This window comes from Clarias gariepinus, chromosome 19 (genome assembly GCF_024256425.1).
Source record: "Clarias gariepinus isolate MV-2021 ecotype Netherlands chromosome 19, CGAR_prim_01v2, whole genome shotgun sequence".
NCBI classification, from domain to species: domain Eukaryota; kingdom Metazoa; phylum Chordata; class Actinopteri; order Siluriformes; family Clariidae; genus Clarias; species Clarias gariepinus.
The window spans coordinates 11,719,030-11,746,121 of NC_071118.1; the positions used below are offsets into that span (position 1 = coordinate 11,719,030).

The 27,092-nt window shown below is 39.5% G+C and overlaps 1 protein-coding gene across 1 annotated transcript in view; it reads right to left on the bottom strand.

Annotated features, from left to right (window-relative positions):
- capn5b (calpain 5b) overlaps positions 1-27,092 on the bottom strand; it is a 59,706-nt gene that overhangs the window by 18,702 nt on the left and 13,912 nt on the right. Inside the window, exons 2-4 of the mRNA XM_053478694.1 lie at positions 25,134-25,312; positions 7,020-7,151; positions 1,864-2,072 (exon numbers count right to left, since the gene is read on the bottom strand). Coding sequence (XP_053334669.1) covers positions 1,864-2,072; positions 7,020-7,151; positions 25,134-25,298 — 506 coding nt within the window. The 5' untranslated portion in view covers positions 25,299-25,312. The remainder of the gene's footprint in view (positions 1-1,863; positions 2,073-7,019; positions 7,152-25,133; positions 25,313-27,092) is intronic.

A 27,092-nucleotide genomic window follows, 5' to 3' on the forward strand; every position in this document is an offset into this window, starting at 1 on the left:
TTAAACCCATGGGATCCGCTGTCAATATCTTTGTATCAGACACCACAGCACACCCCCAGAGCTCCTGCTGAGACACAAGTGTAACCCAAAACCTAGGTGGATTTAATGTTAATGGTGTTAATGTCATGGCTGATCAGTGTATACATTTAAATTGATGGGTTCACCAATATTGATTTATTTTACTTTTCCTTAGGAGTTGTCAGTGTTTGGCTATGCATGAGCTCTGCTGTGAAACTGGAAATAATTACATTCAGATAGAAATATGCTGCTGGAGGTGTAGGTGTAAAATATGCATGCATTATTTTCCCCTAGAAAACATGACTAATGCTGTCATTTTGGTCTATGTGGGATAACTCCGATTTGAATCACGAGAACCGTAATACTTCAGTTAGCGGAGTGAGATTTCATTTTCAAAGGTCACTTGTTACAAACTGTATTTTGTATTTGTGTATGCTAAAGGATAACCATTCATTTACATACCAATTTATTAAGTAGACAGATATAAATGTGGTGTTTTCTTACTACTTGACAACTAATCGAAAGTGCATATATTTATAAAATCTTAAACCACAAAATATGTTATAATAATTGCAGATTTATATTTAACTTGCAGTAATCGTTGGAACTTTTTTTTTGGGGGGTTGTGATAAAGATTTGTTGGAAAAAACTGTTGGCTAGATCAGCGATATAAGTTATAGTTATATAGAATATGGTGCCTAAGACTGCACTATTTTGCACAGTACTGTATACAGTATATACATATATAATGTAATTATATATATATACTGTATATAGTCCTGTGCAAAAGTCTTAGGCACCATATTATATGCAATTTTGTTATATATGTTTATCATGTCTGCATAATTATGTACAAAATCATCAGTAGTTCCATATATAACTTGAAAATTATAACATTACAGGAGAATTTATGCAAGGCTGTAAAGAAAAAAAATATAGTGCAAGACAGACCAGTTTTCAGATGGAAACAAAAAACCTAATGTACGCTTCTGGGATATGCATAAAAATAGAAAAGAGCAAGTGTGACAAAGTTACCAGAAGAACTCACATTCTCCAGCAAGCTCAGTAAAACCTAACAGCTGTTTTACTTAAAGTACTGTGCAAAAGTCTTGGGCACATACAAAAATATTGCATAAGCAAAAGATGCTTTTGAAAACATTTTTGTATATAAAAATTTTTTTAAAGAGCAATAAAGGGTACTAAAATCAACAGTCAATATTTGGAGTGAAAACTCATTGCTTAAAATCAGGAGTTTTAGACACAGATTAGTGCAGTTTTATAAGCAAACAGCTGTTAGGTTTTACTGAGCTTGCTGGAGAATATGAGTTCTTCTGGTCACACTCGCTCCTTTCTATTTTTATGCAAATCCCAGGAGCGTACATTAGGTTTTTTGTTTCTATCTGAAAGCTGATCTGTCTTGTACTATATATTTTTTTTTACAGTCATGCATATATTTTCCTGTCATGTTATTCATTTATTCATTTAAGTTATATATGGAAATACTAAATAATTTTGTACATAATTATGCAGACATGATGAACATATACAACAAAAATGGTACAGCATATAATATGGTGCCTAGGACTTTTGCACAGTACTGTATATATATATATATATATATATATATATATATATATGATTCTGCGCTTGATTAATTGCACTACCTTAATATCACACAGAGAAATCGAAAAACCAAATTATTCAAATTATTCAATTTCAGTGTGTGATTGAGCTAATTACAGTAAATGCAGTTATATAAACTTTTTATTACCAATCTTTAATTATTCTGATGTGTATAATATGAGTAACCAAATTCTAATGTTTTTTGATAACTAAAGTACATACTTGGCATAAGCTTTCTCCACCATTGCGCTCCAGAACTCATTGCTGTCGTTAGAGTGGCAGTACACCAGCTGATTGTCCACCGTGGGCAAGCGGTCATCGATCACCACGTCCACCCATTCGCCAAAGCGCCAGAAGCGGAAGTGAAAGATTCCTGCATAAGAGTCTGGTTTCTCCTGATCCCATTCCTGCTCTTTCCAGTCAGGGATAACCTGAGAAAGAAAAAAAGAAAGAAAGAAAGAAAGAAAAAAAGAGGATACTGTTTTGCCATTTAATGCCTGACATCAGACACAAGCTAAGCGAGAAGGTGGTTAGCAGAATGTCTAGCACACCCAGCACTACGTTTAATATTCAGCAACCGGAGCCGTTTGACGTTTCCAAGCAGCACAAGTGGACAAAATGGATTCAGAGATTCAAGAGGTTCCGCCAAGCGAACAACTTGGCAGCAACGCGAGCATCAGGTGAACACAGGTGATTTATTGTATGGGTGGTGAAGCTGATGACATTTTGAGAAGCTTGGAGCTCAGTGACACTGACCAAGGTCGATACAATAAGATGAGACATGGTTTTCACTTTTTCTTTGTAGTAAAAAAGGACATTATTTATGAACACGCTCGATTTAACATGCGTAAGCAAGAACCTGATGAGACTGTCGATGCATGTGCCACAGCCCTGTATGCATTAGCAAAGCACTGCAGCTATGAGACATTGCATAATGAGTTCATAAACGACATGATTATGGTAGGATTGGCTGATACGAGGTTATCTGAATGTATGCAAATGGAAAAAAGACTTGGACCTTGAAAAAGCTATCAATATGGATAGACAATCCAAATAGATTAAAAAGCAGCAAAACACATCGATGAGTGAAGCTACCAAGGTAAAGATGGACGTTAGCTCTGTGGAGATAGTATCTAAAGGCAGACAACAAAAAGGAAAGCCCAAATTCAACAAATCCAAAAGATATGGGTTAAAGTCGCCCAATCACCACAGTAAGCATTCAAAGAGTGCAATAAATGTGGTGAAAGAGACATATACAAAGATCACACAGATCCAATTATTTTGACCTTTAAAAAAAAAACACTAAGCTAATTTATTGCAGATAGAAGTCTAATCATTTTTACAACCTTCCAAAAAAAAGCTCTTTTGCTTAACATGATTTGTTCACACATGCAAGTTGGCTGACGACCACATTCCTGTGGGGCGGGTACATGCCAATCAAGGTTTCCAATTTGGCTTTGATTAGCATGCTGTGGGGTTCAGGCTCGTAACGGAGGAACTGTAGGACGAGCATGCGTGTTCCCGTTTGCAAAATGATAACAGCTCCTGCTGAAAGGACATCAGAGTGATTCAGGAGGCGTGGAGGAGCTGTTTCATTGCAATAGAGCTCCTCTGAGACAGCACAGAGATTGGATTTCAAGTACAGTTCTATAGTAATTGCTCAATGAACAGCAGGTCTATTGCTACAATTACACGCTCCGAGTGACATTCTTTAAAAACACATTAAGGGTTTCAATGTGTGCTGCACTGCCGGTCTTAAAACTTGTTCAGATTTAACATCACTGCTATCTGGAATGGCAGATTACATGTTTTATTGTTGTCAGAGAGGAAGTTGATTCTGTATATTCCACACACATACAGTCTTCCAAAAGCTGAAGTGCTGAATGTGAATGTACTTACACATACTACAGTATATACCTTTTTAAAATACTACATCCATCACACCCCTTAAGCACAAACTGATAGCACTCCGTATACCAAGATGTGAAGGAACAATGGAGTGTGTGTATACAGTATGTGTGTCTTTTTTTCTCCTTATGAAGTCGGCTCTCCTTCTTCCTTGTGCAGCTGAGTGACGTTTGAGAACAGGCTGACTAGCTAAGCTTAAAAAAATAAAAAAAACTCTCATCATTCTTCCTGAAATGTTTGTACAATTTAGCCCTAGTGCATACATGTCTGACTCAGCACCGCAATTTGCTGAAAGCTAAGACTGTCAAGGGAACAAAGCTCTTACTGAAGCAAGGCATCTTCCAAGCTAACGTTCTGCATCAGTGAACAGACAAGTGTAGAATAAAAAACGGATTCAGCGGATGTTCAACATCTTAAAATATTACGGTCCATCATAAGATACCTTAACTAAAGAAAGAGACCTAAAATAAACTGAATTCTGCAAATCCACCTGCTTCGTATTCCCAGAGCGTCCCTACATTAAGTACAAACATCACAGTGCTGCCCCGAGCAACAAGTCATCTCAACAGGGAGCAAAATGAAGCATCATCGGCTCTAGATCGCGTGGGCAGAAGGCATACAGACAGATCTGGCAATGAGGCTTACAGAGACAGAAGAACAGCAGGCTGTCTTCTGTAGGATTACAAATTTATAAAATGTTAAATCTAGCTTCCAACGTAATAGTATATAAACTGAACAAGTTATGTACATTGGGTTTTACATTTTAAGTTAAAGTTGGTGACATTCTAAGAAGATCAAGTCTTGTACCCCAGGTGTCAGAGACATTAACCTTTTGTCTTTATGTACTTCCTGACCACTGGGTAGGGTCCCAAAGTCAATGTGAATGCTAATCTCAAGACCAGGCTATGCCTTTTGTCTCTTTGAGAATGTAACGGTTTGGGGGATACTGTCAGGCTGATTAGATTAGCACCTATGCATTTGAAAGCCACTGTTATGCTGATGAGATCAGGGCTGGGGAACTTCCGTTACCAGGCTGACTCCTGTACTGGACTATGCTTTGTTTAGATTGTCTCCACCTCTTTGTATCCCTCCCTCTTGTAAAGTATAAACTCTTCAGAGCTACGTTTTTTCGGTCAGACTTGGATGACTACAGCGACGCTCGGCGAGTTCTCAATAAAGAGTAACTTCTGCTTGAATGATATCCCAACGTCTCCTGGTCTCTGAAAAAGTTCCCAACACTTCTCTATCCATTTTGAAGGTATACAGCCAAAACATAGAGTATGTCTCTCCAAGCCCTTATTAATTCTGCGGTCAGCAGCTGCTCTGGTGCTAAAGGTAAAGATATTAGCATATAAATACACTGATCAGACAAAGAATAAAGTCACAGTAATTAAGGAACGCAGCACCTTGGCATTGTTTCAACCACCATGTCACATTGGAATTGCATTCATTTTTGGCTAAGATCTTTTTCGTATTGAGGAAGGGTGTAACGGGTTCGACCAATGTTGCACGCGCGGCACCATAAAGCATGGACACGAGGCGAGGTCTTACGGGAAAAAAGGGTAATTTATTTAGGTAAATGGGGAAGGAAAGGGTTAAAGGAGGAAGGATGGAAAGATAGGGAAGGAAGGTTGTGCACGTGCAGATCTGGTGTGCAGTGCCCCGCCGGCATGCGGGCACAGGCTAGTGAGCAGTGAGCAGCGTGGGCCTGCGTGGACAGCAGCTCCTGCCTCTGTCACCTACAAGCTACAATTCCCGTTGTGTTTTAAAGAGCAGGGAGAAGGCCGGGATCATTAGCGGCGATGGCTTACCAGCCGTGCCTAATTTCGCGGCCCTGCTCCTTCGCACACCTGCAGATAAGGTAGGCCACCTATCTAGTGAGCTTCTAGTGAGCTTTGATTTGGGCGCATGCTGTGACACTGAATAGTCTAACTTCATTGTGGGTAGTGGGGCAGTGGTGGCTTGTACCCCAGGTGTCAGAGACATTAACCTTTTGTCTTTATGTACTTCCTGACCACTGGGTAGGGTCCCAAAGTCAATGTGAATGCTAATCTCAAGACCAGGCTATGCCTTTTGTCTCTTTGAGAATGTAAAGGTTTGGGGGATACTGTCAGGCTGATTAGATTAGCACCTATGCATTTGAAAGCCACTGGGTAGGGTCAGTGGTGGCTCAGTTGGATAAGGCTGTGGGTTACTGGGTTACTGTTTGAGCCCCAGCATTGCCAAGTTGCCAGTGTTGAGCCCTTGAGCAAGGCCCTTAACCCTATCTGCTTCATGGGTGCTGTAAGCTGGCTGACCCTGCGCTCTGACCCTAGTTTCCTAATTGGGATATGCGAAGAAGACATTTCACTGTGCTGTAAAGTACATGTCACAAATAATTGAATATTCTTCTTCTTCTTATCAACCCCCATGACATTTTTCTTTAAGGTCCAATCCTTATGCTCCCTAGTGGAATAAAACCTTTACCAATTGTTTAAGCCATCTCTAATCATGGTCATTCTGATTTGTTTCTGACCACTTTTCTTGTGTGATTCAGAACTACCGTTCTGGGTTTTAATAATGTGTTAGAGACTTCTTAAACTAATTACAGTAATTTTAGCAAAATCGTTAGTTAGCAGGCCCTTCTAAAACAAGCAACTTTTTTGGCCAGGCAGTATTGATTTTATTTCCTAAATATATTGCAAGTAGTATGAGGTACTGTAGTTCTGAAATTGCCGTATTTTGGTCTTTTGCCGAATTTTGGTCATTTTCTAATCCAAATGACTTAAGGCTGGAACAGACTGTTACTTCTGTCTGACTGATGTCTAGGTCTTTTTAGCTAAAAACAAGTAATCCACTGAACACCCCAATCTGCCATCAGCCATGAGGCCAATGCCGCATGATGACAGTCTGCCAGTACTGATGCCACTAGAGACACAGAGCCTAGACGCAGCAGATGAAAATGCCATGATACACAGTCCTAAAATACTAATTGTAAGGCTTTTCCATGAACGAAAATGTCTCGACAGACACTTAAATAAAAACAAACAAGTTCTTACAAAAAATGTCATTATGTCAACAGTTTCATTTTGTAAAATGACACATTTTTAACCCCAATTATAACTAATTTTTACATTATAATTTAATTATCTGTCACAGACGTCCATGTGAATTAGCTGTTACTATAAAAACAATAACATTAAAACGCATTGAGATGAGCTCATTAATTTTTTACCACTGATTTGACTTACACTCCTCAACAGTGCTGCTGAATTATCTGTAATTATCACGTTGAAACATCTCTTGCATGTAGGGTTATGACTTCAACATCTCCTATTATTCAGCATGAATCTTTTAAAGAGACTGGATGTCTTGTACAAAATCAGCTTATGAATAACAATCGAATCACATCCTGAAAACTCAGTGGACCTAAAACTTCACTGAAGCTTGTAACTTTAAAAAAAAGCAATGTTCTACACATACAAACTTACTTTCTGCCACAGAGACTCGCGCGACGCCAGGCTGGAACACGCCGCCACAAACCAGCAGTTCCCCAGCTGCCCTTGGTGCAGGTCATGAGCGCTGATCCCATCCACGAACAAGTGCGGATCATCACACAGCTCCTGATTTAGAGAGTGAGATAGAAACCGACCGGTTAGAAAGTGTGAATGTGTGATCAGAACATAGAGAGTGAGGAATAGCAGCAGCTGAGTGAACACAAGAGAGCAGCGAACGCTCCTCATGGATTAAAGGAGCAATAAAAAGAAGGAAAGGGAGATAAAATGGCTGTCTGAGATGGAGACCATAAATCTCCTTTCAGTGTTAGGAGAAAGAAAATGAAAAAAATAAATCGTGCCTAGAGGTTCGACTCCACAGTCCATTTCGATTTCATGAGACTTTTATTGACATTGTTTGCTGAAACTGCTTTGCTTTATTCACCCCTGTTTTCCTTATGTTAGTCACATAACCAGGTTAGATTTAGTATCAGCTATCAAAAAACAAAGAGTAAGAGAACCAAGGACTGAGACTCTGTAATTAATTTACACCATTTACTTTTAAAATCCAGGCTAATGGAGCTAAAAGGTTTATAGCTTACAGAAAACAGTGGATTAAAGGATTACCCCAGTGTTCAGTGTTTTTTATACCTTTATCTATAGCGCCAGTGGCACATGAATGGGCAAATCTTCCGTCATGGTTTGGGTTGAGACAAAAAAATTAAATTCCAGGTTTACACAATAAACTGTATGCATGATAGACAAGGGACTATTTATTTAGAGAGATGAAGTTGTGTTTATGTTTCAGCATCCTAGTTTGTGTTTCTGATAGTGTACCACAAAACCTTAGAAAAGGTGTTAAGTAGCAGTATTTTTTACTGGCTTGTTATAGTGATGGAATATTATAGTACATAAAAAACAATCAAAACGGTTTTTGGTAAGGCTTTTTCTCATATCTGTCTGATCGCAAATAATTTATACCACTATGGTCTGTATTTTAAACATTTATGAGTGAAATGAAAGGTGATACAGTAACTTGGTTGAGAAATTCGTCAGTGGTATACACTACTGATGTGGTAGATGTACAGTACAATACTGTGCAAATCTCATGAGCCACCCCCATTTCTCCATATTTTGCTTTTAGACTTTCTTGTATTTTTAATGCGTTCTTGAGGAATAGTTCTCCAGCCTGCCTGAAGGACCATTCTGGCTCTCATTTTTGGCGAGATTTTGTCTCTCATATTCAGCCTGGGCCCTGTACCTGAGCGGTTTCAGTGGAATGTTTTTTTGTTTTTTTTGTGCCACACAGTGACCTATGAATCATGCAAGCGTAAGAAAATATCTTTGCCATTAACCAGTGAGAAACGGGTGCAGATGATGACAGATTATCATGCCGGTAAGTAGCATACTGGTGATGCTGAATGCTACTGAATGAGTGGTTGAAACAGACGAGAGGGGAAATGAGATTTCTGCAAAGGTTGTTACATAAATAACCAAATTTTTTTATTGCATATTTTTCACAGTTTGAAGCCTGATGAAGTAAAACATTCATTCCAATTTCTTTAATATGATTTAATTAAATTTAATATGAAGAAATGAGGGGTGGCTCAAGACCGTTAAACAGTGCCATATTTTCATTTTAAGCTTTGATCATTTGTATCCATTACCTAATATTCAAAGAAGACTTTAAACACCAGACACATAGTACCAGCAAAAATTTCAAACATTGGATTTTCAAAAACAACGAAATAACAATATGGCATTTAGTAATTAAGTGACAAGAACAACACCAACTAGTTGCTGTTTTAAAACATGACAGCTGTTCTGGTATAGTTCTAGTAGGATCAGTACAGTGGAACCTTGGATTGTGAGTAACTTGGTCTGCGAGAGTTTTGCAAGACGAGCAAAATTTTTTAATAGATTTAAACTTTAATAATTAGCGAAGTTTTGATATACGAGTAGTAAGCATGTGCTTTGTCTGCCGAGCAACACATAATCATAACTTAGCCAATGGTTCTCTTGTCCTGTGGGATTGTGGGTAATCGTCTCCCATGCTCAGTCTCAGTGCGTTTACTATTTCTTATGGAGAAATTCACGCTGATATACGAGCAAGCTTTCAGGACAAATTATGCTTGCCGTCCAAGATTTCCAAGAGGGAACATGGACTAAGGCAAATTTCAGCAAATGTATTGTCAAATGCATTTCCAAAATAAGGAAATGATTGCACATTTTGGATGCCTTCAGCCTTGTTTCACAATGTAAAAAGAAATAAGATTCAGGAAAGACCAAGGAATTCAATGGTGTAGACAAACTTTTGACTGGTAATGTATATTGGCTAAATGATTCTATTCTAATTCAAAAGTTGTGTACATTTCATTTTCATACAAACTTGTCCTTTAATTAATCCCATTACCACTATACTGAGTGTAAAGTTCTTCACTGCCAATGTCATGAGCACAGGGACACGCTCAGGCCAGCAGGGCTGGGACAAAAACATTAAGAGAGATAAGGTAGAGAAAAGCAGCAGAATGGGGATGTGCCCATATGTAAGTATGTGAGAGACTACAGCTCATTTACCCTCAGTGCTCACCCCCAGGAGGCTGTGCGAATGGGCACAGGAGGGAAATGAAGCTTTTATGGTCTACTCTGAATACCGGACCTTCGCAACGGAATGCATCGGCATCAATATATTGCACAAGCATGCACATTCAGGCAAAACACACACACTACTCTATCTGAACCGCTTCCCAGATCTCAGCAGGTGCGCCGTACTTGGCATTACCATGGTCTGTGTCTCATATCGGCCAATAAACAGCCTTCATTTTTCACAGCACTCATGTAGTGTGTGAAGATGAAGTGTGATGACGTCATGGGAAAACCCACACCTTTATTTTCTGCCACTCACCAGCTGAGTCTTTCATCGTGGTGTCTTCCTATTTACACACTCACATATTCTCGTTTATATTTGCATTCACGCTGCATGACTGATTTTTCCATCCTGTGTGAGTCTGATTGCAGTATAATGCTGTCTTCTTATGGTGATGTTGCTTTGATAGTTTTCATTTAAGGCAGATTACTCGAGTGTAAATAATTTTAAACACACAAACTGCATAAAATAACTCAAGTATTTATGATGCTTTTTTTCTTCTTAAGCTTTAATTATTTTTAATCATGGGAAATGTACAGATAACACTGTAGCTCTGATGTAAAGGTCATGTCAAGTCAATTCAAATCAATTTTATTTGTTTATTCTAACAATTGACATTGTCGCAAAGCAGCTTTACACAGTCAAAAGAATTATTTAAGTTTGTATGAAATGTGAATGCGTATGAATTAATGTCACAAGGATGTTTAACAGAGTATCTGTCACAAAGTTGGGTGGTTTCAGAAACAATCGATCGCATTGATCAGGCTTAATAAATGAACTGAACTTAAGCAATTTCTTTTTGCTTTCTCACAATCATTCGTCCTCTTTATGTCTGATGGACTTAGCCAAAATGTAATAAAACCCATCTGAGCACTTTACGGCTTTCACATTGAATTAATTAGATAAAGAGTTATTTACTGTGAAAAACGGATGTAGCACAATTATCACTAAATCTCAGTTTAATTGCACAGCCATACTATATCCATACTACAGAATTACGGACTAGAATATGGTTCTCTTCCGCATGCACAGTATCACGACCTTATGTAAATGATCAAGTGGCATCTATGTTGGTTTAGCATCGAAAGTAAAAAGAGAGAAAATTTATTTCAAATTGCCTCAAGTTCACATTGCCTGCCTCTTCATTTTAAATAAATAACAGACAAACTGAAATGTTATCTTTACTATAGAAAATGTACTGTACATTATCAGCAACATGCACATAAGTTTCTGTCTCATTATCTAGCCTTATTATTGTCTCTTCACTCAATCAATATCTCATCAGACTAATGCCAGCAGGAACTTTTGATTGTGGTCATGTTAAATTGGCAGCTTTGAGGATGCTGTGTCGACGCTGGTATTAAGCTGTTTGTGAATGTAGGAATTACTTTCATGAAATTACGTCAGCATGCATGACATTGTACAGTTGGGATTCTGTGCAAACACATATTACAGTTCTCATGCTAATATTATAATATTATATTACATATATTATATTACTTTATATTATATTATATAATATTAAAATGAGCTCATGGTAATATCTCCAAAAGAAAATTCAACAGAGAGGTAACATTACACCACTGAGAGATGCGTGACATGAGATCCGTGCGCTGTGTGCGGGAAGCTGTTGTGTCCGTCTGTGTTGTATCTCTAACTGGAATTCTAAACCTTGTTAGAAACTTACGAGCATGGATGTGTTTGTGTGTTGTGTGAATAGATGTTAATTATCATGAATGTTTCAAACAAAGGGTAACATATCATTGCTTTGAGAGTGTATTTGCAACATTGTGTTCGGATCATTCATTCAATGTTATCTCAACCATGGATCTCATCGCAATGTCATTATAACTATATTACAGCGATCATCCAACTCTGGAGTAGGAAATGTTTACTGACTCAATTAGTAATATTTTTGAATATTTTTTATTTATTTATGCCCATGTGGACAAACAGATGTTCTTAGCAACATGGTTGACCAAGGCTGGTGTAGAAGCACTGAAATGTTGAGCTTAGAGATCTGACCTCAACCCCAGTATACTCCTTTAGGATGAATTGGGAGTACCGGCTGAATGTCAGGCCTCCTCGCCCCCGACATCAATACCCTTCTTCACTAATGCTCTTGTGGCTGTATGAGCAAAAATCTACACAGCAACAGTCTGAAAACAAGCATAAATCCTTTCCAGAAGAGAGGAGCCTGCTATATTGAAGCTGTTATAGGAGTACAGATTTTGGTATGAGATGCTCAACATACAAAATTTATGACGATTAGCTGTCCATATACTGCACTTTTCACCATATAATATAGGCAAAATTGTTAAATGTTTAATGCAGTCGAATAGCCTATTGTACAAACTATGGATAGAATGCCTAGTAATTTTTTTATTTGACAACCTGTATGTAAAAAAAACAAAATAGTCATTTAAAGAATTACAGTACACTATTGTAAAAAAAATTACTTTAAACTTATTTTTCAACTACACTGGTGAAAAATAAATACATAAATCTGAGTGATAAAATGTGCAAAAACTAATCTTTGTATTATGTCCCAATTCTTAGCAAGGACTATCTCAGATGGACTAGAGGTTCAGCTAAAATAATAGATTATTAAACCCAAACCATGAAAATTCATGTCAAATCATCAGACGGGTAATCGGTATCGGTGGATCCCACACTCAGGTACAACGGCAGAAAGTGAACAATCTACTGTCCAGATCAGTGTACTTGACTTAGGTCCACTTGTAAGTCCACTTGTCTACTCTGATATTTCACCAACACCATTATGCTGATTTCTCAGACATCTCGCAGTATGTACATTTAGTACATAATGAATCCACGTGATCATCACATACATTCAGCGCGTCATGATCTCGTGCTCTGAACTTCAAAACCGTAAGAAGAGGGTCACTCTCCCTACGGTTGACTTTTTCATTTTATGTATACTGGCAAACCAATATACACAACCAGCTAGGTACATACTAATACCTTCTGTACCAGAGAATATAAATATACACTTGGACTCATGTACAGAACAATATCACTAATGTGAAGCCTTGCCAATGGTGAGAGAGGAAATGCACCAATTGTTCACCAAGTACAGTACGAATTAATCATGCGTAGTATGAAAGCAGCCTTAAGCTTCAGTCTTAACAGGAATTTAACTTTGGGCTGTCCCTCCTTAAGAAAGCAGGAAATTTTTTGCATGCACACATAAAACAGCTTTCAGAATATGTACACTGTAAATAAGCAAGAGGCTATCCCCTTTGTCCCCTGTCCCCCCTGTGTCCTCACTCTCTCAGTGGATGGGAGTAAAAAAAAAAAAATGAGTTTGGTGTTCTGTTATTCTTTTGGAATAACAGCTGGTGTTTTTTTTTTTATTGTGACATGCTGTGGTTGTCTACAGTCTGCTCTAGGCAAAAAAAAAAAAAGAAAAGGTGCCTCCAGCATAGAACTGAGCCTCGAACCTCAAGAGGTCCTTAGAAAAATTTCTTGTCAGATACAGAAGCAACTTCAGAAACATAAAAAAACCCTGAAAGCTCTGTTTTTACGAAAAACTTAACACAAGCCGAAGGAGAAAAAAAGAAAGGGGATATATATATATATTTTTTTTCCCATATATTTTGTGTGTACACCCACATTAATGACCTATGTAAATGCCCAGATATGATAAAAAAACATGAATTTTTCATAATTGGTCCCTGTTAAAAAGACAACAGAAACAAATTAATTCCCATGTCAGTAGGAGGGAGTGGGATAAAGAACTGCTTCCCACACAGCCCTACATTTCATACAAAGTGATATACGGTAAGTGTTCACAGTAAAATAAAGCAAAAAGCAAAAAAAAAAGCCTAAAAATAGACAGTGTAGACTTACATAATGTAGTGCAAAATTGCCTTCATCTAGAGTCAGAAATACTGTACTTTCAAACTAACAAACTCCATATAGCTCGCTTACTTGCCCACAAGGGTGACAAGACAATGGATTAGTCTGACAGTCTATACAATCCGTGCCATAAACTCATACATTTTTAATCACAGTTCTGAAATTTTCAGTTCATCTTGTAGATTCAGTTTAACAATGCCTCCTCCTCTTAGCCAGACTCACACCGACACAAATACACACAATGATCCAGAACTTCTATTTGAAATCTATTTGCTGATGATCTGCTAGTCTCCTCGCGCTGTTGCTAGGCCATTTTGTAAAAGCTCAGACAGAAAGACAAAGCAATCAAATCCCAGTTAAACCCTGACTTCAGAGGTTTTAGATGGCAGGACTGCAGCAGAAATGCACCCCATGTCACACCTCTCTTATCTAGAGTCACGAGGACACATCTTTATACAGACTTTATGCAGAATCTTTTTTTCTTCTAAGCTCCGTGTAAGATGTCACGACGGCAGACTGCTGACATCAGCCTAAGTTCTTCCGTCTGTCTGATTAAAGGTATTGTTGTGCTTTGATATAATACATGCATAGGAACTAGTAATTTTGCGTCGACAGACAGGCTGCTTAGCACCTCCTAACATTTTTACCATCTAAAACTGCCCGCAGATGTGCATAATGTAGCTGTAAAACAGTTCTTATTCCAGATGGGTCTGGATGGTTGTTGTTGCTAGCCCTTCTTCTTGTTTTATATGAAATCAAGAAAAAAATTGCTTTTTTTTTTCTTGGTGTGTTTAGGAAGATAGAAGCAATAGGCAAGAAGAAGTAAATAATAAGGGACATGTCCAGACAGAAGCGAGGGTACAAAAAACATAATTTTGCCTTCAGGAATTATCGACACACCTTCATTATGATGAGAAATGAAAATGTTTGTCAATAAATTCAAATTCAAATTCAAATTCAAATTTTATTTGTCACATACACAAACATACACAGTACGAAATGTAGTGAAATGCATTATACGACTGCCATTGACCTTAAAAGAGAGTTAAATTTTACAAATAAGAAATAAATATGAATAAAAGAAATACGATAGAAATTAAATTAAAAAATTAAATTAAACTAGGAAAAATAGAACTAAAAATAAAAATAGAAATGTGCTAGGAAAAAATAGAACTACAAATAAAAATAGAAATATGATGTACAAAATAGAAATATACTGTGCAAATTGAAATATACTGTACGGTGTGTGCAAATATGCATAGAACAAAGTGTCTTAGTGCAGAGGTTATTAAAGTGTCTTTGTGCACTGGTCCAGGATGTAAACGTAAAACTGTAAAATGTAGTGTAGTTGTGAAGGTAGGTGTGCAAAGTTATTAAAGTGTCTTTGTGCAATGGTCCAGGATGTAACGTACGACATGTAGTGTATATATGAAGGAAGGTGAGCGTGTAATTGTCCATAGTGTTCATGGATGTAAGAAGATTGATAGATTTGACCAATTATGAAAATATTGTGTAGTTCTGCATAGTGGTGTGGTTGTGGTTGAGAGACCTTATCGCCTGCGGGAAGAAGCTCCTCCTCAGTCTCTCTGTGTTGGCCTTCAAGGAGCGGAATCGCTTCCCAGACCGCAACAGAGTAAACAGTCCGTTATTGGGGTGGCTGAGGTCCTTCACGATCTTCCTGGCCTTGGTCAAGCACCGCTTGCTGTAAATCGATTGCAGGTCAGGGAGCTCGATGCGGATGATGCGCTCAGCTGATCGCACCACCCTCTGTAGAGCTCGTTTGTCCTGCATGGTGCTGTTCCCGAACCAGGTCGTGATATTTCCCGTCAGGATGCTCTCGATGGTGCAGGAGTAGAAATTCCTGAGCACCTTGGAGGGCAGTCTAAAGTCTCTCAAGCGTCTGAGGTGGTAGAGACGCTGCCGGGCCTTTTTTACCACGGTGTTGATGTGACAGGACCATGCCAGGTCCTGCGTGATGTGAACACCGAGGTATCTGAAGCTGTCCACTCTCTCCACTGGGCTCCTGTTGATGATGGGGGTCTGGTAGTTCCTCACCTGCTTTGTACTAAATTCCACTATCAGCTCCTTTGTCTTACTGACGTTCAGGAGGAGATTGTTTCTCTGGCACCAGTTCTCCAGATTTCCAACCTCCTCCAGGTAGGCCGTCTCATCGTTGTTCGTGATCAGGCCCACCACAACAGTGTCGTCAGCAAACTTGATGATGGTGGTGGAGCTGGTAGTGGCCACGCAGTCGTGGGTGTACAGAGAGTACAGCAGGGGGCTCAGAACACAACCCTGGGGGGCTCCAGTGCTGAGAGTGAGGGAGGCTGAGACATGTCCGCCCATCCTTACTGCCTGTGGTCTGCCAGTTAGGAAGTTGGAGATCCACTGACACATAGATGAGCTGAGTCCCAGGTGCTCCAGCTTGGTGGTAAGTGTGGAGGGAATTATGGTATTAAATGCAGAACTGTAGTCGATGAAGAGCATTTTCACATAATTCCCCCTCCGAGTGTCCAGGTGAGAGAGAGATGTATGGAGGAGATGAGAGATTGCATCGTCCGTGGAACGGTTTGGACAATAAGCAAACTGTAGTGGGTCGAGTGTGTCTGGTAGTGAAGAGATGATGAAGTCTCTGACCAGGCGTTCAAAGCACTTCATCACTACTGAAGTGAGGGCTACAGGGCGATAATCATTGAGGGAAGCAGGATGAGGTTTCTTTGGGACAGGAACAATAATGGACTCTTTGAAGCATGTGGGGATCACCGACTGAGATAAAGAGATGTTGAATATCTCTGTGAACACAGGTGCTAGCTGGTCTGCGCAGGCTCTGAGAATACGGCCTGAGATGCCGTCTGGTCCTGCTGCTTTCCTGGTGTTCACTCTCTTGAAGGCTCTCCTCACGTCATGCTCGGTGATGATGAACGCGCTTCCGGTGCTGGCAGTGACTTCCTGTCTGCAGCCGTTAGCGCCGCTAGCATTAGCATCGCTAGCGTCCTTAGCTGCAGCCTCGAAGCGAGCATAGAAAGTGTTCAGCTCATCTGCCAGAGACACGTCTACGTTTATCATACCGGATGTTGGTGCTTTATAATCCGTTATTGTCCTTAGTCCCTGCCACAGGCTCCTAGAGTCACTCTGTTGGAGTTGTGACTCTAGTTTCCTCCCGTAGCACTGCTTCGCCTCTTTCACCGCCTTCCGGACACTGTATGACGCAGCCTTGTACGGTTCCATGTCCCCCGACGCGAGTCCCGTGTTGTAGGCAGCGGTGCGAGATTTCAGAGCGTCGCGGATGGTTTTATCCACCCACGGCTTCTGGTTGGGAAACGTTTTAATAGTCTTTTTTTCTACGGTATCGTCCGCTAGTTTCCCGATGAATCCCACAACCGCTTCCGTAAACACGCTGACGTCACCATCGGAGCTGTTTCTGAACATGTCCCAGTCTGCGTCATCGAGTGCGTCCTGTAACGCGGCCACCGATTGGTCCGTCCAGCGCGCGACCTCCCTCTGAACCGGAACTTCCTGTTTCAGCCTTTGTTTGTATTTTGGCATGAGGAAGATGGCGGCGTGGTCGGATTTACCAAACGGTGGACAAAATTGTGCCTTGTAGCCGTCCTTGACCGTTGTATAGCAGTGGTCCAGTGTCCTTTCGCCCCTGGTGGGGCAAGTGATGTGCTGATAAAAGTTTGGCGCTGCACGTTTGAGGTTGGCACTATTAAAGTCCCCCGCCACAATAAGCGCAGCGTCCCGGTGTTAATAAATAGCTTTTCGATTGTTTGTCTGTTTTAATTTTTTTTTTTTTATTAAACATAGCCACGAGGCTCCTTTGTGGTGTAACAGAAATCTGTTGGAACTTTAATTTGAAGATTGTGAGGTTTATGCTATAGTCATGCTGCAGTCACGAAACACCAGACAATCATGCGTGTCTGGAAGCTCAGGTAAGCAGAAGGGGTGGATAGCGCTTTCCTCTGCGTATTACGCCATCCCCAGCATGGTGTAAGCAGCAGTTTGGACAGATGCGGCCTTGGAGGAGGCATGTCAACGTCTCTCTGGTTGGTAGTTGTCGCTGTGATGGGAGACTGTCCTAACAGAGAGATGGGTGGGAATTGTTTATGTTTTAATTAGAGGGAAAGTCAGGGAGAGAAGTAGCCATTACATAGTGAGGTTTGGCATTGAGATCGATCATTGTCAAGAGAACAACAAAATGAAACGGTTTCACAATATTAATTGTGACCCCTCAACTGGAAAATGCATTTCGCAACACACAATTTCACCCTAAGAACTTAAGATTAAATTCGTATGCCAAGGTCAATTGTATAGTGATTCTTCTGTGTACCCATTCTGACTCCAAAATGGATCTTTTAAATGATATATATATATATATATATATATGAATAGTAAAATGTTTTATTTTTTAAAAATGAACATGAAATCATGATACTAATAGAATCGCAATACAGATCAGACTGGCTCCATGTATTGTGATAATATCGTATCGGATGACCCCTAGTAATTCCCAACTGTAATATGCTGTTTTTTTTTTTTTGCCTGCTCCCGTCGAGGTGTTGCCACAGCAGACCATTCAATCCGCAGAGCGACTTGGCAAAGGTTTTTACGCCGGATGCCCTTCCTGAAACAGCCCTTCCATTTTATCTGGGCTTAGGACCAGCACTGCATTCAGTGGCTAATATAAACTCAGTTTTACAGTAACCATCACACACTGCTGCAGCTCATCTGTTTTAACTAAAAAAAGACAACAAAGAAGTTCACATGCAGTATTTAATTTGTTTAAAGAGGATTAAAGCATTTTCGGATGTGCTGTTATTGAAGAATAAATCGTGGGGTGGGAACACTGACTGATCGAACTGCATCACACCATCCCATTGTTAATTATTTTCCTATGACCTCATGCTCCAAAGTGTTTTATAGCTCATTTGTTGTTGTGCACTCTTTGTTTACTTACAGATAAGGGGGAGATGGTGGGCGCTGAAGAGTACATGACTAACACCAAATAAAAACCCAGTCCACACTACCACAGGCACTACCAAGGCCATTTTATATACACACTCTTTCAGTACAGTCTGTTAAAGTTTCTCATTCACCCTGAAACATGAAAAGGAGAGAAAATGACATGCTGAGCATACATACTGGATGTGTGCATGAAGAAACAAAACAGATGAAAAATGATGTGCTTTCAAATGTAACTGTGTTGATATGGACTAGGACTTCATTGTTTTTGCTTGTCATATCCTGCTCCAATCAACAGACAAGAGAGAGAGAGAGAGAGAGAGAGGGAGAGAGAGAGAAAGTGAAAGAGAGACAGGGAGACAGACTGACGAAGACAAAGGAGAGCTGGTAAGGTTAGTCCGGGTGATGAAAGTGCTACCCATGATTTGTGGACACTCATTATTCAAGAGGCAAATACGAACTCCATTTCAATTTAATACATCATAGAGAAAAACCCCCCGAAGGATATTAACTTTAAAAAGAATGAAATTAATTATCCATTATTTACACGAGTAACCATGTACTCCATGCTCACTCACTCTGACCTAAGTCTTTAAAACTCATGCATGAGCTTAAAGCCATGCTCTTTAGATATTTCTGAGTAGCTTCTGAAGGCTATAATGTTGTTTTGAACCCAAAGACGTAACTTGTTCCTTAAGACATTCTCTCAGACAAATGCATGAATATATCTACCATTGAAATGTGCCCAGTCACATGAAGTCATATTTTTTGGGTCATTTGAGTAAAGATTCCTGGTTCAATCAGCTCCATTTTTATACCAGGTTTATTACTGTATCATGTTCGTTTGCTGAGATATGGCCGGTTTGAGTTTGTTTACAAGAATGTCCTCAAAAAAATCTGTAAAAATCCCATTTTTTGAATATTTAAATGAGGATTCTGTGATGGAATAAGAAAGAGGAAACCCTCAGCTTCATTCTGACACCAGGATTACCCTGTTAGCCCTAAAAATAACTTCTCCAACAGCATGGGTTTTATTGCAAAAAAAATCCATGTTTTTCTATTACTACTGGAACAACCAGCTTAAATAGTGTCTATTAAAGTGCTTTAAATAACAATGTTTAGGATTAAAACCTTCACAATTCTGTTGAAGGATCAATAACATAAGGTCTTTAGCAACTGATTTTTGCTGAAATTAGCACAAAACTCACCTGTGCAACTTAACAACTACCTGACTTGATATAGTATGACTGCTCACAAAAGATCTAAATGACTTATATTGGACACAATCAATTAACAGTCATCAGATGGAATTTAAAAACCTCAAAATTATTTCGATCTATTTCAGAAAAGGTCATTTGCTAATTAAGTGCTACCTTACTACCTTGCATTTCTCACAGGCTGACATCAGTCATTGGTATTAGCTTATACTTCTGGTGAAAAATGTCCACTTTCAGTTCAGTATAATCCAAGAATTTGTAAAACGTCTTTAAAACAATTTAAGTGCTTTGAGTATAAAGACAGTGGAAGCCTGAAGTGGTTCACATTTGAATAATAAGCATATATTAATAACATAAATGTTCAGTAATGTCCATAAAAAAATATAATGGGTGACTGTCATGTCAAGTCAATTGAAGTCTGAAAAGAAGGTTACAAAGATCTAATCTATTAAGCTTAATGCATGCCCACATTTCATATTTGAACCTTAAGATCTACAGGTAGACCTGTGGGGTCACAGTATTAAATGGAAATACAAAAAATCTAGGATTTCACAGATCAGGGGACGGGTGGTCGGTCTCAGTGGTTGGTTTACTGATCAGAAGGTCTGTGTTTCAAATGCCAGCATCAAGTTGTTGCCACTATTGGGCCCTTGAGCAAGGCCCTTAACCATCAACTGCTCAGATGTACAGTACAATGAGATAAAAATGTTGCTCTGGACAAGGGCATCTGCCAAAGGGCGTAAATATTATCATGTTGAGCAGTGAGTAGTTATACAGTAACACTGCGCTCTAGCGGGGCGCAATTTTTGAAAAGGGCAAAAATTCATTGTAGAGCTAAGATTATTTATGACCCGTAGGTCTGATATAGGTCCACAGCACAGCAGTATGCTTTTGTAAGCCTCGCTGGATCATTCATGGCCTTTAAGCTTCGCCAATGTAGTCTGCCCTATTTCTGTTTTTGGCACTTCGTTCTTACACCGTAGCTCAGTGCTTCTCAAAACCTAGTCCTGAAGGACCACCGGGCCAGCACGTTTAAGTGTCTTTTCTATTCGATTACATCCAGTTCCATTTAGAAACGGCGGTTAATTAGCTGGTTAGGTAAAACGGGGATGCTGCAGGTCTGTGGGTGCTCCACGGTTCAAAACAACTGCCATACCTAATGAAAGCAAAGCATGTCAGAGTCATAGCAAACCAGGATTGTGAAATCATAGCACAAATTTGTGAAAGTGGGAACTAGGCCTAATGGCCTTCTAGTGGCCAGTGTCTTAACCACTGCACTACAATGTCCCCAGAGGGAGCCGAGGAAGGGATTAGCCCTAGCCGACTTATGCCAGCTGTCTCTGGAGCCTACTTCGTTATACACATAAAATGATATCTTACTGCAATACAGCATGTACCACATTTTTTTCAATGATTCCTTTAGTGTTCTTTTTGTTAAGAAGGGTTCAGTTGTAGCAGAATTATACTGCAGAGCTGAGCAAAGCAGCCATGCTGTCAGGGTCCATTTTAGCAGTGATAAATAATAATGGGTCTGCAGAAACAGCAGTTTGGGAGCTCTGGAGCAGAACGCTCCACTGGGTCATGTGTGTGTGTGTCTGTGTGCATGTGCGTTCCAGTCAGAGTTTGTGTTTTTTTATATTTATGTTGTTTTTGGAAACTTTGCCAGAAGGCCTTGCAAATGCATTGAGATTCTCACTCACACACTCATCTTCTATACGGCTTTATCCTGTATTCAGGGTCATGGGTGGCCTGGAGCCTATCCCAGGAGGATTAGGGCACGAGGCGGGGTACACAATGGACAGGTGCCAATCCATCATAGGGCACACACACAGACACATACACAGACACCCACTCACACACTCATTCACACCCTACGGGCAATTTGGGAACATCCTAACCAGCATGTCTTTGGACTGTGGGGACACGGGGAGAACATGCAAACTCCATGCACACAGAGACAGGAATCGAGCCTGGCCGGGAGCATTGAGATTCTGCAGGATAAAAAAAAAAAAAAACAAGTCACATGAGCTTTTAATGTAAGAGAAGCTCAAGAGGAGAGTCGCCAAGTTTTCTTGTACAGTTCTTTTAGGGGAAGGTTGTTAAGTGTGGTTTTTAGTATATATCTAAGGTATGCATTCTCATTATACAGAGAACCTGTTTCTTCCTACTGCCATCTCAGGGAGTTTTTCCTTGCCATTGTTGCTGTCATCCTCGGCTTGCTCATCAGGGACAATCTTATCATTTTGATCCATGCACAATTAGATTTCATACAACCTTAAATAATTCTTTTGATTGTGTAAAGCTGCTTTGCGACAAAGTCAGTTGTTAAAAGCGCTATACAAAAAAATATATTGATTTGAACCTGGCAACCCTGGATCCCTGGCAACCCTGAGAAAACAAATAGTAAGCTGATCACCGGTAGATGCACTGTTTGTTTTTAATTCGACTTCAACCCTACTTTGCAAAGCTCCAAAATATAATAGAGTTATACCATTATTCTGTAAAAAATAAAGAAATATGCTTATTATTTATCGAGTCTCTACTCTGCATAGCTCTCGCAGATTGCGCACAGTGTGCATAACCGCCCATCTCTACAAGGTTGTCGAAAATATTTACCTGACTCGTTTTTTATCATACTGTAAACCCTCTACGTTGATTGTGCATGTATCTTCTTGTTCATTAATGAATATTCTATATCAATATGCAAACAATTTTCTCAGAAATGTATACAGTCACTATAATGAAATCCTACTTAAAGCATACTATTTTATCTTGAAAAAACTTTCCCTCTTGTCAGCTTTATTTTCACTGAGAACTTTGTCGCAAAACTTTGTTTTGTGTGAACCACCGAGGGACGTAGCTATTCATAGAATATTCACTTTTCACAGAGTGAATCAATGCTCTGTGTGTAATTTATTAAAATTCTATCAGTTTTAAATGTTAAAAAAAAAAAGTAATAAGTAGCATCCAATGTCGATACAGTGGGGGGCCACCACGAATAAATCAGCGTACGGAAAACATTGGATTGTGATGCTAGAACAGTTCAAATAAGACTTAATCCGAGGGGAAATGGGTTTCTGGTTATCGTTCATTATTAATGGTTGAAATGTGTGAAATATGCAACCGAATGAGGCAGAAAATTCCAAACGGCATCTGCTCCAGGAGCATAAGGTTCTGCAATTTGTTAGCTAAGGGCTGAGAATATGTGACGTGGTTTCTGAAATGTGGTTTCTGAGAGGATTCTTAGGCAGAAATTTGAATAAATATTCATAATGTTTATAAAAAAGATTCTTTTTTTCTGAGATTTTTTTTGTTATGATTTCCTGCTCATCCATGCTACTGTAGCTGACTATAAACAAACTTGACGGATATTCGCACTAATTATTTAAATATCATGGTTTTGCTAATGATAACCTATAACCTACTAAGACTAAAAAACTTGACAGGAGTTGGCAGGTCATATTCACAGTCGAGTAAAGCAGCCTCGTCGTCAAGCTCCATTTTAGCAATGATAAATTAATATGGGCTACGGAACACTAGTCTGGGACCCTAGGTGTGTGTGTGTGTGTGTGTGTGTGTGTGTGTGTAGAAGAGAGAGAATGAGAGAGTGAGAAATAGAGAGAAAGAAAGATTCCAGCAGGCAGCGTTCCAGGACAGAAGAGCTGCAGATGAAGTAAAATTGAGGGATGATAGACTCGGACACTTGTGACACCTTGGCTGCCCAGGGGCATTGTAGGCTGAGGAGAACAATCTGCATTTACAGTTCCTTCTCTCTAAGCTGCAGGGTCATTAATGTAGGTACATGAACATTCATACTTGTCACTTTACTTGCAGGTCATAATACTTCAAGAGAATCAAGCACACAACAAGCACGGCTGACCTTTATAAGGTAAACCTATTATTTCATTAATACAAACAATTACAGCTGTTTCACTAAACACCAGTTTTCATCTTCTCTTTGATACTTCAAAACAAAAGAAAATCTCAATAATTTTATACCTAAATAATTTCAAATAACATAATTTTACTTTATAGTCATATAAATGTTTAAAATATTCACAGATTAATTCAAACTAACCAAATATAGATATGTTAGTCAGGGTAAATGTTCTGGCATTCTGGCAGCTTCAGCCCACCTGGTGATGTTTCCTCAGTCATCTTACTATCCGTGTTAAATGTGCCATTATCACACGCAGCCGGGTAACTTTGCTGTTGGATTGATCACATCTATTATCATGTTAATATCGCCAGCTTACGAACTAGCTGCATAAGGTACAGTTCCCATGTTCATAATTTTTGCTATGGATTGCTATGAACAGCAAGGTCATGGCCTTCCAGCGTCCGTCAGAGTGACCCATAGTAATCCACAGCTTGCCAGTATGGGCTAAAATAATAATAATCAAAAAAATTTATGCAGAGCGACAGCTTTTAATGACCTGTAGGTCCACGGTACTTTTCCATAAGCATATCCATAAGCATTTTTGGCCTTTCTGAGTGAAATGTACTGGTGGCAGCTGTTGCAGAGTAGGTTCATGCGATGGCAAGGAGGCTTAAGTCCCAGAATAGTGCCGTTGAAAACATAGCAATACTAGCAATAGTAAATAGCAATAGTGAAAATCAGGAAGATGGAAACTGGGCTTAACAAGCTAACTTGATAAGAATTCTGCTTGAGGCCATTTCATGCTAATGCATTACTAAAATTGTGTGGAATATTTCCTGCTATTCATCACTAGCAAGCTAACTTGCCAGTATTTCTAAGAGACTTTTTAGTCATGATTCATATTAGATATTTGTAATATTTGCTGCACTAGCTAATTAACATGAGTCAACAGAATTCCTGAGAGGATATTATAATTATAGTCAGAACTGATTTACTAGGTAGCAAAGATAATTAATTTTGTACCAGATTTTTGTAACGAAACTTGCAAGACAACTTTTTAGTGCGTTATCAATTAGTATTAGTTGCAATATCAGACTGATCACTACCTCCTGTTTGAGCCACAAAGACACTAAAGAAATGATTCAGAATAATAGTGAATATACAGTAATATCAAGGACAAACATTTACTCCCAGCCTAATAGGACCCTTGAACAAACCTCTCCTCCTCTGAAACATTTTGATTGAGTGATTAATGGACTTTAAAGGATGATCTATGAAGCGGACATGGATCGAATGCTTTGTGTAACAAACCCCTATTTCTCAAACACTATTTCCCAGCCCTCTGTCCTTGGGGAAGACACCATAGGACAAGAATAAATTGAACACAGCTCACCAACTGTGTACACTACATGAGAACTTAAGCCACTCATCATGCTTGAAAAACAGCGACTCCGAATCAGATCGTTCGATGAGCTAAAATCTGTACATACAGTAGATGTTGGAAACCCATGCGAGGCACTCACCGCAGGTCTTTTCCAATGCACACGTCCGATGCGGTTCCCCTGATAGAACAGCGAGTCATCCACAGCGGGGAACAATGGATCTTCAAACAGAGTACCACTTTGCAGGCACTGCTTCTTCAGCACCGAATACTGCTGCCCCTCAAAGGCCTTCACCGAGGAGAACATCCTTCAAACTGCAGCTACAGCAGATGAAACAGAGAGAAAGCGAGAGACTGTGACAGTACAAATGAAAAATCATGACAGGATTTCACTAGAGAAAGATGCTGGAACTAAAGGTAGAGCTCAACAGAACATATACAGTATACAGTAATGCACTGTTGGGTGTTTTGTCTGGTGTTAAATCTCTGCTCAACCATCATGAACAACCTCATGTCGTAATATTCTGTCCGTAATATTATCACTTTCTCATCACTAGTCTCATCACTGTTAACGTAACAATAAACATTATATCTCTAAAAACAATATCTTCAAAAAACAGGTAACCAGTTATGTCTATTTTATTAGTTTAAAAATATTAACTTATTTATTTTTTCTAAAGAAGCAAGAACTATTAAAAATATCGGTGTGTATGATTTTGCAAAAAGCTATAACTCCATATGCCACAGTTTTGTCACAATGGATGAATCATTCTGCAACTGTGTTTGTGGACATGTGAATACACAATTTAATATCATTAATACATTGGTTGAGCTTATTTTAAACCGTAGCAGACCCATGCTTTGATGTTGTAGTGAGTCATACTGGTAGCAAAATTGTCTTCAGTCTCTTGTTAGTATGGGTCTCAACTGGTTGTCGCATTAAACCTCTTATTAGTTTATTTTTTGAACATATTGGGAAGGGCATTGTGACTCATAATTGCAGCAAAACAAGTGTAAAGAAGAGTATAAAGTGATTTTGCAAAAAAAAAAAGAAAGAAAGAAAGTGCAGTTTTAGACCACTTTTTATGCTTGGGGGAAATACTATGCCATATTGAGTAAATGCCATTTTTCTCGCCATTGGCGAGAAAAATGGCATTTATCTTATTTTGCTAACAACTTGTTTATATATTGTCTTAAATAAAGTACAGCTTTTGTCAGGTTTGCTTCCTAGTGCTGCACTACTGTGAGCAGGCACTGTTGGACTTTGTGTTAGGACTTCGTCTTTTAGTGCTGGGAGTCATATTTGGACATAGTGCTTCATTGTTTCCTTATGCACAGTCTTGCATTTACTCCATGTCTGTGAGTTACATAACTAACAAAATGCAGGGCCAATATTGTGGCGTAAAGGATGGGCAAGAAGAAATAATACAGACTGAGCTGACCAGTAACGATACGCGAGATATGGAGATGCTGCTGGATTCCACAGGGTGCTCTAAAGGCAGACTGGCATTTGCAGGTTAAGACTTTGCAGGCAGGAAAATAGGAAATAAGGTAGAGCAGGAACGCGGGAACCCACATGTTGCCCTAAGAAGAAACTAGTGGAAGACCGCAAGATTGGTCCCAGTTTGCAATATGACACAAGCACTTTGACACAAAACCCGAAGGGGTTTTGGTCAAGAGGATCGTATATGGCTACAAAAAGCAGGCTGAGCACAGCAGTGATAACGGCTGGATCACTGTATTACCTGAGAGTTCCCTCCATCGCCTGGATCATGCTCTGCATAGCGTGAGTACTGCCCTGCTTTGCCTGAGCACACCCTGCCCCATCTTAGCCAGATACTTAAATGTGTTCACTCAGCACCCTTTGGCAACAAGGACATCCTGCTGTTTGCACAAGCTGGATTTGACAGCAGTGCACTTCCACCACCATGGAATGAGGACATCATTCTTGCTCTGCTGCAAAGATTTGAAAACATGGCCCTCCATATTTGTGAGCATGATACAGGCACCCTGGCCAGTGTTAGAGGATGTCATACTGGCAGAGCACCAGCTCCAGGGTTTGCGGATGTCATACCCACAGTGCTCCCCCACCTTGTGTACA